The 15,416-nt window shown below is 42.7% G+C and overlaps 1 protein-coding gene across 5 annotated transcripts in view; it reads right to left on the reverse strand.

Moving 5' to 3' along the window:
• The window catches only part of CALD1 (caldesmon 1), a 171,568-nt gene that overhangs the window by 9,260 nt on the left and 146,892 nt on the right, over positions 1 to 15,416 (reverse strand). For all 5 annotated transcript variants that reach the window (XM_030960809.1, XM_030960808.1, XM_030960811.1 and 2 more), the window contains 3 exons: positions 13,341 to 13,477; positions 7,724 to 7,973; positions 5,426 to 5,566 (listed from right to left, as the gene is read on the reverse strand). In XM_030960809.1, the coding sequence (XP_030816669.1) occupies positions 5,426 to 5,566; positions 7,724 to 7,973; positions 13,341 to 13,477 (528 nt within the window). The remainder of the gene's footprint in view (positions 1 to 5,425; positions 5,567 to 7,723; positions 7,974 to 13,340; positions 13,478 to 15,416) is intronic.

The following is a 15,416-nucleotide window of genomic DNA, read 5'->3' on the forward strand; positions in this document are numbered from 1 at the left end:
GGGGCTCTCCATTTTCAATTTACTTTAACCATGGCTGCTCTGGCATTCGTGCCTTTAAAGCAAGGCAATGACAGCCATTCCTTTAAATGGTTCTCTTCAGTGCCTTTAGCATCCAAGGCTATCCCAGAATACCAAATCCCACAGCAATCCCATCAAAGGGCATGCACAGTTTATTTCTCAAGCCCTTGCAAGCAGGCAGCTCACTTGAGTGCAGAATTTGCCAGAGGAGCTCACTGGAGGAGCTCCAGCTACCACCCACCCAGCTCAAAGGCACCTCTGAAGCTCTAAAACATACATACAATTTACAGAGTCATTTCCATCGCCAGTTTCAGCTGCCAAAACACGAGCTAAAACCAGTCCTGAGTGCAAAGATGGGCTTTGCCAGGACAAATCCCCTGTTTCAGTGGAAGGATGTCACAAGGTGGCAGCAAAAGACCGGCAGGAGCAGGAGCTCTGCACACCCGCAGGAAAAGGTTACAGCTCTCCCACCCAGAGAAGATGGCAATGCCGCAAAACCAGCAGGGAAATGGTTCGAAAGTGACCAAACAGACCAAGGATGGTCACTTGAAACACATGGCCTCACTTCTGCTATGGTACAGTAGGAGTTTCCCCCAGTGCTGATTTCTGGGTCATAACCAGCAGTGCAACAAATCATGAGTTATTCCAGCAAAAGCCTCCAGTTTATCCTCAGATAAACATCAGTGAAACCCTGGTGGGCAGCAAGGACAAATAATATGGACTCCCTCAAAGAACCAGGACTCAAGGCAACTGCCCAATAATTCCTTTATAGGATCATCTCACTCTTTTTATGTGCTGGCAGGAGAGACGCTTCTGCACAGCCGGAAAACCAGGCTCGAGTGGGCACTGGTGGAAGAGATGGGAAAGAAGAGGAACATTTTTGTTGTGGTTGTAGTAAAAAGACAAAAATGGGGTTGTTCTTCACCCACTGGTAACAGCAGTTCTCAGTTACCAGTTATCATTGTGTATTACTCAGTTATTACTCAGTTGTCAGCTGTGTTATTACTCGGTTATCAGCTGTGGGATCAGGAAGAAGTCAGGGGTTGTTCAGAAGAGAAGAGTGAAAAAGCAAAAGCAGAAAATAAACAGGAAAGAGTTAGGAAGAAACCCTCAGAGCTGAGCAAAGCCCTCTGGCTGGGGAAGCATGGAGGGATAAAATACCTTTTGCACATTTTTGTGAGGATTTATTCTAGAATATGCTCCTCAAAAGACAGCAGAAGCAGACACTGAATACACCTAGAGCAAACAAACCTGTACACATGTGTATTCAACATAGAAGTCAAACTCATTTAGACTGCACAGCAACATCTAAAGGTCATTTACCCACTGCACATCACACCAACTCCATGCAAAGAATTTAAAACGTTTGGCACATACAGTAAACAGTATGACAAAATAGATCTGGAAAAGAAACAGGCAAAGCAAGGTGGTTAACATAAAATTCAAGATGTTTTATCAGTTTTCAGGAAATGAAAATAATCTTTTTACTGCATTCATCTTATCAGGATCTTGTTAAATAGCTTGGATTATGTTCTGTGACCATGGAATACTTTCAGAACACACAAGCACTCAAAAAAGTCAACTCTAATTAAATCATGACCAGAAAGAATGAGTTAACACACAATATGAGACCATGACTTGGGAAACAAAAACCACTGCATATTCCCAGTAAAACTTGTTTCAGAAAAAGGTATTACATTGATTCATAGGAGTTTTAAACTGTGTATTGGATATTATGCAACAGAAAGTTGTCAACAAACCTATCTTCAAAAAAATGTGTCAAGGAGGAAGTGGAATAAAAAATCAACACAGAAAACCCTGTATTTTAATTTTGCCTCACATCCAACATGTGGAAGGACCTAGTGGAAATCCACTGGAGCAGGAGTCCCTGGGAGAGGCTTCTCCTTATCCCCCCTGAGTGGCTCACACAGTTTCTTGCTTCATTAAGCACAGTTCTGCTGTCAGCAGCACCTGAGTAGAGTCTGCCAATTCAGCTCAGTTTACCTACCAGGCTCCAGTGCTGCCATCAGCATCAAAGAAGGGGTAAAACAAATGTCACATATCCTGCTCTTACCATTCTGTTTTCCCTCTGCCTCAAGAATAGCTCATCTAGGGAGAACTGATTGCGTGGAGTTGCTGTCAGGTATTGAGAGCAATAATGATATAGGACAAGACAGGTCTTTAAAGAAAAAAATGTCTCTGAAAAGTCCTGTTTTCTTGGTTAGGTATCAGCCTTGCAGAGAGTGCTGGCTGCCACATCAGCCCCTGTTTTCCCGGAGGTATCTTCTCCAAAGGCAGGGATATCCCAGCCTCCTGCCATTGCTCCCTCCCCTCAACACCTACTGCTTTTGCATTTCTCTAGTGGTGCTGTTCATCCCCAAGATGTGTTAGTATTGAAATATCCTGTACTCTCCTGATTAACCCAGAGAAAAGAATAAAAAGACTCAGTAACCTTCCTTTTCAAACAAAATATGAGGAATGAACTTGTCTAAAAAGTCAAATGATCAAAGATTTTTTCAGGAAACGCCATTCTTTGAAAGCATCATGTTTTGCATTAACTAAATTAGGGAAAGGACAAGCTAGAGGCAGATGAGAGAGCAGCAGAGCTTGTTCCAGGCTTTGTCCTTATTTTAAAAAAATAACAAGGACAGAGGTTGAACAGGAGTTTGGTACCACTGCAGCCCACAGGGTGTCCACCCAGCCCTGAGACATCCAAGCTGCTTCTGTCCCTGAGCTAGGGATGAACTTGGCCTGTATTTATTTGGCATGTTTGCTTTTCACTGTCCCCCTCAGAAGGAACCAACCCTCGAGATGTTACTGACAGAGCTCCACACTGTGGGAGCTCTGCTGAAGTGCTGTCTCAGGTTTGAGGGAAACTCTGTATTTACCAGTTAAAACAACAGGAGCTGTCAACACTGTGATTTTTAGAGGCCAGACTAGCCAATCACAGCAGGTTTTTTCTAAATATAAGCAGATATGTGTATTTTGTCCATGTTCATGTATGCACATGTACATTTGGGCATCCATGAGCTGTGTCATACATGGGGAGGAGCTGCACATCTTTGTCTCTCAGTTCTGAGTCTGCAAGCCAAGCCAGTCCATGGCCTGCCTGGTGGACAGATGCAGCACCCACGGGATGGCAATATGCCACACTGCTGCTCAGTTAAGCTCCCTTCTTCCCTTTGTTCTTGTAGTTCCCTTGGCAATCAGCACACCCTACTTTCCTCATACTAGCCACTCCTGTGAACTTCTTCCCAAAAGCTTATCACATCAGGAAGGACAGGGAAGGAGCAAAAAAGTGCTTTGCCAGATTGTTACCCAGGAGAAGCCAGAATGTGCACATGCATCATACATGATTTTTACACTGAGCCTTCCTTTTTTCAGTATTAATTCCAACCACGCACCCACCACCACTGTGCATTTGGGATTCTCACATGACTCATGGCAGATCTGAGCTGATACATCCATCACAGGAGAAAACCTGTGCCAGATGCTTTACAAATGAAAAGATAAGTTGGGCAGTGCAGAGCAGACAGTGAGACAGCTGCATGCCAGCCAGCTGAGACCAGCCTGGGAAGTCAGTCCAAATTAAAGGTAACTAAATAGACTGTCTTCTCATAACTGGATTTTGACATCAAGTTTCACATCACATTAATAAACTGAGATTACTCTCCCCTTAGCTCTTGACCACAGAGTGCCAAGAAACAGTTTGGGGTGTGAACTTTTACAACATTACACATCTACACTGGCCACCCACAGACACTGGGCTGGAATCTGTGGAGTATCATCAATTTCTCAGAGAGATAAACAGAGAAAGGAAAAAATATGTAGAGCTCCATATATCAGGTCTTGTAGCAAACAACTTCTACCTAAGAAGACACAAAACCCATCATAAAAAAAATGTACCTTGCAGCCTAACAACATTTTAAAAATGTCAGCTTTCCTCTGAAAATACACTTAGAATAGTGTAGCATCTGTACCAAAGGTATCTGAAAGCTTTCAGCCTCCTGCCAAGTCCCATGTTTTTTCACACTTTCCCCAAAACTAGGATTTATATCCTTTTTACCTTGTGTTTTCAAGTACCATTTCCTCCATTCTGAGCCTTCTGTGAATTAAAGCTCCAAATGTATGTCATAAAAAGCATCTCAATAAACAGGAGAAAAGGAAGCCCTCCCAGGAGGGCTGGGAAGAAGAGGCTGTTATAGGCATCATCTTTAGCAACCAAAATGGCAAGACCAGGTTTATCTAATCAAAGTAAGTCATGAAGATTTGCAATCTTTGTTTACAACTGTGTGCATTCTCTCCCAGTATTTCAGGTTCAGATGTTCAAAAACATTTGGACTCAGTATTTGCTAGAACTGGACCCAAAACAGACACAGATCTCCAGATTGGATCAAAGTGTAGCTAAAGCTAATTTTGTCCAAATGCAATTTTTCACTCAATAGTTACAGTTTTAATCTCATGGAGATCCGATTCATGCTTCAATGAGCTCCTACCTGGTTCTTTTCTCTCTTATTTCCCACTAAGTGGCCTTTTGGACAAATGTTTTGGATTCTTAAATGACTAATGACACAAAATGCAAAAAGGAAAAGAACTTTGAAAACATTAATAGATCTGCAGAGCTGAGAAATTAATAGATTTGAGCTGAGAAAGCAACTGGACTGAATTCCAAAACAATACTCCCAATAATTTCAGTGGGGCCAGGATTCCTCTTCCATGCTGAAAGACCATTTAATTGATTTATCACACTTCTAATATAATATAGGCCACAAAAGACCATTTAGAAATCCTGCAGCAACAGAAGGGTGAGGTTTGTAATTTTTTGTTATGTAAGAAAATGAAATCCAGCCCAATACTTCTAGATGTTATTTTTAGGGGGATTAGACATAAGCTGGAATTCCCATGCAGGTCAGTTACAATTAATGATGATTAGGCTGAATATGCTTAAGGACAAAGCACTCTGGCAAGCAAGACAATAACTGTGCATGTGGAAGGAGGGAGAGAACATTTGTGACTTAATGCTCTTAAGAGATCTTTTCCAACCTAAATGATTCTGTGATTCTACTCCAGTTCACAGAGCACTCCTATGATAAATTTAAAACAACACAGTATTATTGCTCTAAGTTTCAAAAATCATTTTCTCATGGAGGTGAAGATCCATTTTGGAGATTCTTCATCAAAAAGAGACAGCTGCCAGTCTATTCTCTATTTCTAAGCAGGAAATCTAATTTTCAATCATCCCAATGAGTAAAGTCTTTCAGTTAGAGGTTTCAGGTTAAGTCTACCAAAGCATTTTCCTGGTTTGATTAGAAGTATTTCAACACTGCTTTTGATGTTGGACTGTTGGTTGGGACTGCAAACCCCACCACTTTTTATGTCCTGTATAGATGCTAGTGGGGAAGGTTACCTTGAGAGATGAACCTTTAGGACTGAAACATTTAAATGGCTTCTTGTCTTCAGACACACCATCTTCTGGCATCTTTTGGCGTTTCTCAGCAGCTTCAGCCCTTCTTCTTTCGATTTCTTCCTTCATCCTCCTCTTTTCCTCCTTGAAAAATACGATTGGATAGTCGTTCTTTCAGAATCTACATCACCACCACAGGGCTGTGCAGCCCTGCAAACATTTACCAGGTTTTCTAAAAACGGGGTTTTATGCCAGTTGAAATAGTTCAGTGATCTGCCTGAAATTTATAAAGGAGTTAATGCCAATCCATGCCAGGAAGACAATTAGTGTGTGCTGCTCTAGTGTCCCCTCACAGCAAAGTCACCAAATTCACTGTCATAGAGCTCCACTTAAACAGAGAAAAAGGCTCAAGCTCAGTTTCTCTGTATTCTCATGTATCACACTGGTATTGTTCTTGTGTCCCTCTACTCTGACACTCATTGTGCCAAGGTTAATATTTAACATTGAAAAAATCAATAAGTGGCCAAGAAACCCAAGATTAAACACTTGCAGATCTCCCTCCAGAGATGTGTTTTGCTTCATGAGCTACAAGTCAAACCAGAAGCCCTCAAAGCAACACCAGTGTGAGCACTGGTCAGTGGGGTCTGTGCAATCTTGGGGCACTGTGCAATCTTGGCATCTGCTGAGTTCTGTTGCAAAGAGCTCAGAACATTAAAGGAATTGGCATTCAGCTGCCAGATACTATCAGTATTATTCATTTACCATTTGTTTTCCAAACAACTAGGATTCCTAAATTATGCACCAGAGACTTGGAAATCCTATTTGTAGAGTCCCTTGGCAGAGGAAGTACAAGAAAACAGATGTGTTGGATACTCAATATTTAAATAGACAAGAATATCTCCCTAATGAGATCTAGCCCATTGTAACTATATATAACATTAGCATTCCAGCCCATCTGCAGCAGATAAATTTCGACATGCACTTTGTAATTCAATCTGTATAATGTATAAAAAAAAAAATCCGTGGCTATTACACTGCCCCAAGATTCTGAATCCCCAAGAAGATAAGAAATTTGCAGCTATCTCTAAGGAAATCCTGACTCATAAAAACAGATTTTAGAGCCCTGTCTGTCCTAAGGCTAGAATTAGAACATTTTTTTCACACCCTGGATGTTGTGGTGTGTTTTTACTCCCAATGGTATGTTGTGTTATTGCCCAAGTTAATGGTTTGGTCCAAAATATACTCCCACACCCCACTGTCAATCTACCCTGAGCTCCCAATCCTACCTGGTGCCAACCCCGTGCTTGGAATTCCCCTTCAGAAATCCCCTAAAGTGAGACCTCCCATTAGTCCACATGACCCAACACACCCCTCCATGTCCATGTGGGGTCCATGTGGCACTTCCCTCATTGGAAGATGCTTTTGTGAACCCTGTCCTTTACCCCTGCCCAGGATATCTCAAATTAGCTGCTGATTTATCACCTCCCCTTGAACTGCCCCCATCTAAAAACCTCTACACAGCTGTGTTCTGTGTCTTTGGTCCCTGACCCTTCCATAGAATAAATCCTTTTGGACACCATAATAAAGACCTCTCTCTTGTCCTTGCTCCTGCTCTTGAGGATTATCAGCTTGTGCTGTAGAGATAAAGCCCCACAGCTGCATCCCAGACTGTGCTGCTTTCTGGGAACAGCCTACTCTTGGCATGGAGCTGGGAGCTGGCTGGGGAAAAATCCAGCACTGCATCACCTGGATGCTGCATGTTTTACCTCAGGTCTTCATTAGACAATGCTACAAAGAGCTGTTGACTAATGCAAGGAGAGTGAAAGTAAAATAGTAATTGTCACTATCATATTTTCTGAAAAACCCCTTTGCTAGGATTTTTCTTCTGGGAAGCTGAAAAGTCTTAGAGAAAAATGAAACCAATAATTACTTTATTTGCTTTTTTTGTGTTTTGTTGCTTTGGAATGTGGTTTAAACAGTGTTTACCAACTGGCCATTGTTTGATTGGTTTCATGTGAATTGTTTTGACTTAATGACCAATCACGGTCCAGCTACGTCAAGGCTCTAGAAAGTCAAGAGTTTTTCATTAGTATCTTGTTAAGCCTTCTGTAAGTATCTTTTCTCTATTCTTTAGTATAATTTAGTATAACAGTCTTTAATATAATATTGTAAAATCATAGATTAGCCTTCTAAGAACAAAGAGTCAGATTCATCCTTTCCTTCCTGCCACGGGGGACCCTAAAAACACCACAAGTAATAGTGGAATAAACCCAAGTGCAACACCCCGTACTTCACACTCACCTCCTCTCTGATTTTCCTCTCAGCCTCCTCCTGCTTCTTCTTCTGCTCCTCTTCCTCCAGGATTTTCCGGCGCTCCTCCCGCCTTTTCTTCAGCTCGTCCAGCTCTGCCGCCGCCTCCTGCTGCTTCTCCTTCAGCTTCTCCAGCTCCTCGCTCTCGCTCTCACCCCGGCGGCGCCGCTGATCCTCCAGCCTCTTCAGCGCCTCCGCGCCCGGCTTCGCCTCCTCCGCCGCGCCCTTCGCGCCAGAGCGCCTGGGAAGGCAAGCAAAGGGAAAATGGGGCCATGTTGTGATTTCAGGGTTTACCCCAGAACCTCGGGTCCCTCCCATGATAATTCCCTCCCAGTTGTATCAATCACCTCTCCTTTCCCCTCCCAGCACTGTCAGTCCTGGAATTCCAGAAGGGCATCAAGTGATTGGCAGATTCAAAGGATGCCCTCTACCCCTGGGGGGGGCATTGGGCCATCCAGGCGTCCTTTGTCCCTTAAGACTTCCCCTCCTGTACCTGGTTGGTGGCTCCCTACCCCTTCCCTGCCCCTCTCCCTGGGTTAAAAGGAACAGCAACCATGGGATCAGGGAGTTCTCTTGGAGCTGGTGCTGCATTCAGAAGCCTGTGGGCCAGAATAAAGCTCTGGATCCAAACTCTCCATCAGAACCGACTCCTTTCCTTCACCATGGCCTTAAAGCTTCTCTGCCAGAGGGAAACCTGATGAGCAGACCCTGTTATGGTGGGAAGATCCATCCCACCACCACCAGAGCTCCTGCAGGCCTGGACTTGTCCCCACGGGCCCAACTGCAGCACCCAGCCAGCCAAAAGTGTCTGTGGGGTGAAACACCACAGTTGTTTGTCGCTATCTGGTTCAGCACCAAGGGCCAGACAAGCTCAGGTACATCCCATCCAGGTATACTGGTAATTATTCCAATACATAGGAACAAGGGAAGGAGCCAATGTTGTCTAACAGCTTTTTGAGGGAAGCTTCTTGTGTCTCCCTAGACCAGGGAATGCCCCCAACCCCCCAGGGTCTCCACAATGCCCCATTTTTTATATTATTAAGAAAGCTTCTCTGAAGGATCAACTGAATTGACACAAAATGACAGAAATAATCAAAAGCGCACATAAGACGATTTTCAAAATGCAAGCAATTTTGAGTCCCCGATGTCTAAACAGATTTTCTTAGAGCTGGCAGGAGGGATGTGGGGTTTTCTTAGCACGTTTTATCAGGAAACTGAGCCAGGAGAAGATTCCTTCAGCAGGGACTGGTTCCCTGCCACCTGAGGCAGTGCTGTTGGCTGTAATTGACTCTGTACCAGGTACAGAGTGGTGTGTCTGCTGGAAACTCCACCCTGGAGGGGCATTCCCTGGTCTAGGGAGACACACAAGAGCAAGGTGCTGCCTTCTGAGACATTTTGCTCCTTGCAAGCTGTGGCTGGCCCAAAACATTTCCATCAGAAAATGGAGAAAGAGGAAAGAATGTGTAGAGCTGCATATGTCAGGTTTTGTAGCAAACTTCTACCTAACAAGACACAAAACCCACCTTAAAAAAAACTGTACCTTGGATGCCTAACAACATTTTAAAAATGTCAGCTTTCCTCTGAAAATACACCTAGAATAGTGTACCTGTACAAAAGGTACTTTTGTACCTTTTGTACTGAAAGCTTTCAGCCTCCTGCCAAGTCGTGTGTTTTTTCACACTTTCCCCAAAACTAGGACCTATATCCTTTTTCCTTGGTGTTTTCAAGTACAATTTCCCCCATTCTGAGCCTTCTGGGAATCAAAGCTACTGTTAGGCTGCCATATTACAAGGAGCACCTCTCTCCCATCCCTGCCAGTGAGGAAGGAGTCTCTCCCACACACACACTGTGCCAGAGAACTTGTGCCACCCCTATTTTCTGTTCTGTGTCATAAAGGATGCACTTATCCTTTGCTTTCAAAGGCAAATATTTTTTATAAACCCTCTAGAAAAAGACAAGCATCTTTGGGGACAGAACAATTTACTTGACTCGGGGAAAACAGGAGGAAATAAGAGAAGAGAGGGAGTTTTCCAGTTTCAACAGTGTTTCTTTAAAAAAAAAAAACTAAAAAGATTCCTATCTCAGGTATAACACCCATCACTCTAATTCCACCAGCATGTAGGAACAGAAAGGTTCATCAGGTCTTTTGCTTACACTTTCTGGGGAAAATATGACTTTTTAGTAAGGAACTGGAAATTATTAATGGTAACTTTCCACAGGAGAAAAACAGGAGTTTTCCAAGCAGCTGTAATACATGAGACAGAAAGAAAGAATGCCAAAAAAAATCCCCCAAACCTGAAGAATTTGCATAGGTGAAGCGCATGCTTCCAACAGAGTCAGATAGCATCACCTTGTTAAATAATTACATCAGTGTTTAGACAAATGTCTGCTCCTTAAGTGTGTTTAATGTTCCTGCTGACAAGGAGATAGGTACCTAAGATTTCTAAGTGTGCTATTGACAAAAAGATGATGAATGTATTTATGGAATTAAAAAAAAAAAACTTTCTGTATTGTTGGCATCTTACAAAAAAAAAAAGAGCTAAATGACTTCATTAATGCAACGAGAGTGCTGCAGAGTATAATATCACAGGACAGTATAAATCAAAGATTCCAACAGTAACTGTTAGAGAGATGACAACATAAAAAACAAATTCCATATAAATTTGCAATCCAGTCAATCACACCCAATCCTGCAAAGATGCTCTTCATTCAGACAGATGCCTCATGCAGATGGAGTCAACCACATAAAAGAGGCTGTAGGACCAGAGCTAAATTATTTGTACTTTCAATATCAAAATAAAATCTACTAACACGGAGTCCTCTACCCCTACATGATCTTACCAAATTGAATGAAATTTGGTTCTAGCACAGCATGCATGATTTGGGAATTGTATCACTAAAGAAACATATGACAATTTAAGTGGTCACAAATAAGGGCTTGCATCAGGTAGTGATGCCAGATTACAGTAAGGTGCTCCTGCTTTTTTTAAATGAAAAATACATATACAATTGACCAAGTATTGTGACACGACATTGGAAATTTAATTTGAAATTTTATCTAGCCCTTTCAAAAACAAAGGGAAGAGCAATACCTGAGGTGTGATTTTGAGTGGGTGTCCAGCCTGGAATACCTCTGGTTAAGTTTGCAGAAGTACTGAGAACCCAAAATATTCCACAAGCCCCTACAAGGCACTATGTAATTTCCAAAGATGCAATACACAGGACAAAAGAAATCCCTGGCTATCTTAAGGCTTTCCTGTTTCACTGCAAGGTTGTAGCCCCTCCAGCAAACAAACTCAGGAACCTCAATATTTTTTTCCTTTGCCTCTCGGTCTCTGAGTCTGGGTTGCCAACTCACCAAGACCTGCAAGCTTTGGGCCCAGAGAAGATGGAAGAGGTCACTTCAGACAGACAAAATTATCCCCCTGGCAAGGGCAAACATTTGGCCTTCAGAATGAAGGGAATGAAGAATGTTTGCCAAGATTTTGCTGAGGAAGAGCCACTTTGTTCTCCATCAGTGCAGAAGGAAGGTTGGCCCTCAGTGCATTCAGCCTCAATGAAATCAACAGCTACTCAGCTGATTGAGCCAGTGGCAGAATCTAGTCTGGACATTCTTGCTTGCAGACCTTGGGTGATTTCTTTGGCCTCCTTACAAAGAAGGATGTTTGAAGTTTTGAACTTACTTTATTCTTATGCTGCTCACAGGTCTTCCCTGACTGGTTCTGCACAATCCAAAATAGCAAACAATACACTGGCAGTAATTATCCTTATTTTCCTCCACATCCAGCGCCTCTGTTTTCAACAGATTGTGGGAAAATCTGTGTTCTCTGCTGTCAGCATTGGGAAATTAGTATTGAGGTGCTGGGTGGAGGAAGAGTTTTGTAAGCACCTCTTTGGTATTAAGGAATTAAGCTGGTTGCCAGATTTCAGACAAGGAGGAAAAGGAAAGAAGTGGCCTGTGGGAGCCAAAAACGTCAGAACAATGTGAAAAAACACGTTACATCACATTTAGGACTTTTGCAGTCCTGTATGAGAATAGGGAGGAAGGCAGGTGGGAGGGGAGATGGGAAGGGGAAGCCATAAAATGGGATTTTATTCTGTATTTCTCTTACTGACTGACGTAGACCAAAAGAGAGATAACATTTTTATTTAGCCTCCACTACCCTATTTTTTCTCAGTTCTCACCACTGAAAGTTAGCCAAGTTATATTCTTTCTAAATAGAATCTGATGTATCAAAAAAAAAAAAAAAAACAAAGAACAGTTCCAGACAAAGCCCAACTCCGTGGGGGCAGTTTATTAGAAAATAGCCCTAATTCATGTCTAACAACCCAACAAACATTGGCACCTCTGCTGATGTTGCCAACCCAAATCATCTACTCAGCTGATAAAAGGTCATTGAACAGGCTTCTTCACAATTTCACAAAACAGAAGAAGAAAAACAGAAATAGAAAAAAAAATGGAGTGGAAACTCAAATATACATTTTGCCACTAATGTCTGTCTCCCACAGGAAATAAAGCAAATGAAAACACATCAGAAATATTTTTAGAAAATCATTCTCGTTATTGATGATGTGACCCAAGTTTTGAGCAAGGCCAATTTCCTGTTGTTCCATCTCCATCACTGTCTGTCTTTTGGCCTTAGGTCAGGGTGTCTCCAGGGTCTTTTGAACTGCATTTTATTTTGAGAAAGTTTGTTTTTCCCGGCAGAATCATGAGGGGAATGCTGAGATACAATAGCAAATCCCATCTGCCATGCTCAGATTTCTCAAAGTGCCTGGGGACCTTAACCTTTCCTTTGCCTGTGTCAATGTAAAAGAGGAAGAGAGAGGCACAAGGAGAAAAATTTTGATTTCTAACCGACCCATTCCTGATTTCCTGCTAAAAGGAAGAACTTCATTTCTATTTCATGTATCCCACGCTTTGAGCAGGCAGGATCCTTTTAAATGAAATTTTCACTAGAAAGTTGTTACCTTCTTTGAATTTCCCAATATAACCATAAGCCAAATATTTCCTTAAAAAAAAAGAATCAAACTGTGACACAGCTTATAAAAAGGAAGGGGGGAAGAAAAGAAAAACATTATTTTGGCTAGGAGTGGTTTTACCCAACTGGAGAAACACTTTTCTAGAGAAGCCATTAATTTCAATGTTTGCCTTGAAATCAAGAGAGGAGCTCTTTCTAGAGCTCCTCTCTTGGACATTTGAGAAAGCACATAAAGCACAGCTGGACTGTGCTTTATTCTGTTAATTAAAGATAGGTGGGTAATTGGAAATAGGTTACTACAGTAAAAGGTGCGATCTGACTTAAAAAAATAGAGAACACAAAATCTAGGGTTTTATCACTATTGGCCTCCGTGCAGATATTAGAAATAAGTAAGGAAGCAAAGTCCCAGCAGAACAAAACCAAGCCTTTTGTCTCTGCTGGGGGAGCAAGGCCATTCCCAGCTGCTTTGAGAACTTCATGATGTTCCTGCAGCAGAGAGGAGACAGCAGAACTGCAACCCAGGGAACACCTGAGCCACTGCTGATGGTGCCAGCCAGTTCCTCCACTCAGAGCCCCAGAGATGGCCCCTGTGGCACAAGCAAGGCCAGTTCTCCCTTGGCACTCACCCAAAAGCATTCTCAGTGGGTTTCAGTTTGGAGGCAGGGGGCTCCTGTTCTCCGTTCTGCGCCTTCTGTTCCGGAACACCCTTCTTACGATCCCAGACACTTTTCATTTCCTCTTTGGGGGCTTTACCTTTGTCATCCTGTTCAGAACACAGCGCAAATCACAGAACAAAACACAAGACACACCAAAAAAGAAAAACAAAAAAAGTTAGAATGAGGCACTCTAAATAACAGCTGAGAAAAGAAATAGAAATTTCTTGGCAAGACTGGGAACTGTCTTTACACTGTTTATGTGCTGTAGGGTAGAAGTGGTCTGCAAAGCTCTAAACTGTGATCAACTGTCACTTTGCTGTCCTGACCTGAATTCCTGGTCAAAGCATCTTAAAAATAATATTATCAGTCTTCTGTGAAAGTTGGCTTTGGCCATGGGACTATGCCACCACATTGCTTCACTCTGCAACTGCATCCCCAACTCTTCCTCCCACTGCAGCATCATTCACCTCTTGCTTCTTAAGATTGTGGGTTGCAAACTCTCTGGGACTTGCCAACACATTTTTGGTACAAGGTTTAGGGCATTGGTGCAATAAAAATAACACGTAACCTCCAACAAATGTCAAGCTTGTTTGACAAAGTTGATGCTCTTTTCAGTGTCCCAGCAGAGGGAAACTTCATTACTGCAAGAACAATGGCCAAAACACAAAATCATCTTGATATCAGAGCAAAACTTACTCTGACAAAAAGCACGGTCCCGCCTGGGGTTGGTCATGGGTAGCATTATCAGACATGAATATTTAAACCTGGGAAGGATTAAATGCTCTGGAAAACATGAGTAAAAATTCCCTTTATCCTTAAAAAGTTATGTCTTATGATTCTTAATAGTATTCAAGAAGATTTTGTGCATAAATTTAATTCTCCAGTATTTCTTCAGAGTTATGAGCTTGAAATATTTATCAATATCACAGATGGCCTGACCCCAGCATGCTGAGTCATGGCTAGATATTGGTAAAAGAAGAAAGTGAACTGATTTAAGTTATGCATCCTCAGGTAGAAATATTCTGTTAGTTAAGACTACCAGCCAAAACCAACTTTCAACAGCAGATGAACCTCCAAAGTATTTATTTGCTTTCCCCAGCTCTGTGCTGAAGGAAGGTTCTAGCTGGCAAGCAAGAAATGCCTTCTGTGTAGAATTCAGATGGAGACCTTTAGAAAATAAACACTTTGGAAGCCTGTTTCAATCCCATTTGCTAACTAGAAAGACAAAGAACTTCTTTAACTGTCCTGTCTGCAACACAGCTGCTCTTAAAGGTGTCTTAAGATGCACCTCATCAAAGAGGAAGAACATCCATCCATCTCAACTCTTGGAGAAGCAAAATCTTTACCTACAGAGGATGAGTTCAGAGCCTTCAAAGCCAAGATCCTCCTAAGGCTGGTGCAGAGTGAAGCCCCAGAGTCAGAGCCTGACTCTGCCTGAGGCCAGTTTGCTGCTCAGAGAAGCTGAGCAATGGATGCCACCGTGGTAGCCACACATTAGAAGTGAGCTTAAACCACTTCAGCAAATTTGCTGCTGGTGGGGGATGTTGGGCACAACCAACAGAGGCATTTGCTCTGCTCTGAGAGCAGCAGCAGTGCAGATTTTCCCACCCTCTCCTTCCAACAAGGCCTAGCAGCAGCTCCCTGAGGGACAAGAGGGGAGCTCAGCTTCCATGGCTGTGCATTCTTTGGCCATGATGCTCCAGGAATGGTCCTGCTGGGCTGAGACAAGCAGAGTTATTCATTTATCCTGCTGAATGCCACCAGACAGCATCATCTTGTGGGCCTTCCCAACTCAAATTGGCGATCATGTTCACAGCAGCAATCTCCCAGCCCTTCAGCCCCATTCAGGGTGATGCTGAAACAGGCTGTGCTGATTGGTGCAAGATTCCTTGTGCCAGGATGTCTGTCCTGGGGTTTTGAGAGCATAACATTTCCTTTGCTGAGATTTTCATCAAGACCTTCCTAAGTCTTATTTAAAAAGCCAACCCTTCCAGCTGCCTTATGGATTCAGGCCCACTAGGGAGGGTTGTATCTCTTACATCTTAA

The sequence above is a fragment of the Camarhynchus parvulus genome, chromosome 1A (assembly GCF_901933205.1).
Source record: "Camarhynchus parvulus chromosome 1A, STF_HiC, whole genome shotgun sequence".
In the NCBI taxonomy this organism is placed as follows: domain Eukaryota; kingdom Metazoa; phylum Chordata; class Aves; order Passeriformes; family Thraupidae; genus Camarhynchus; species Camarhynchus parvulus.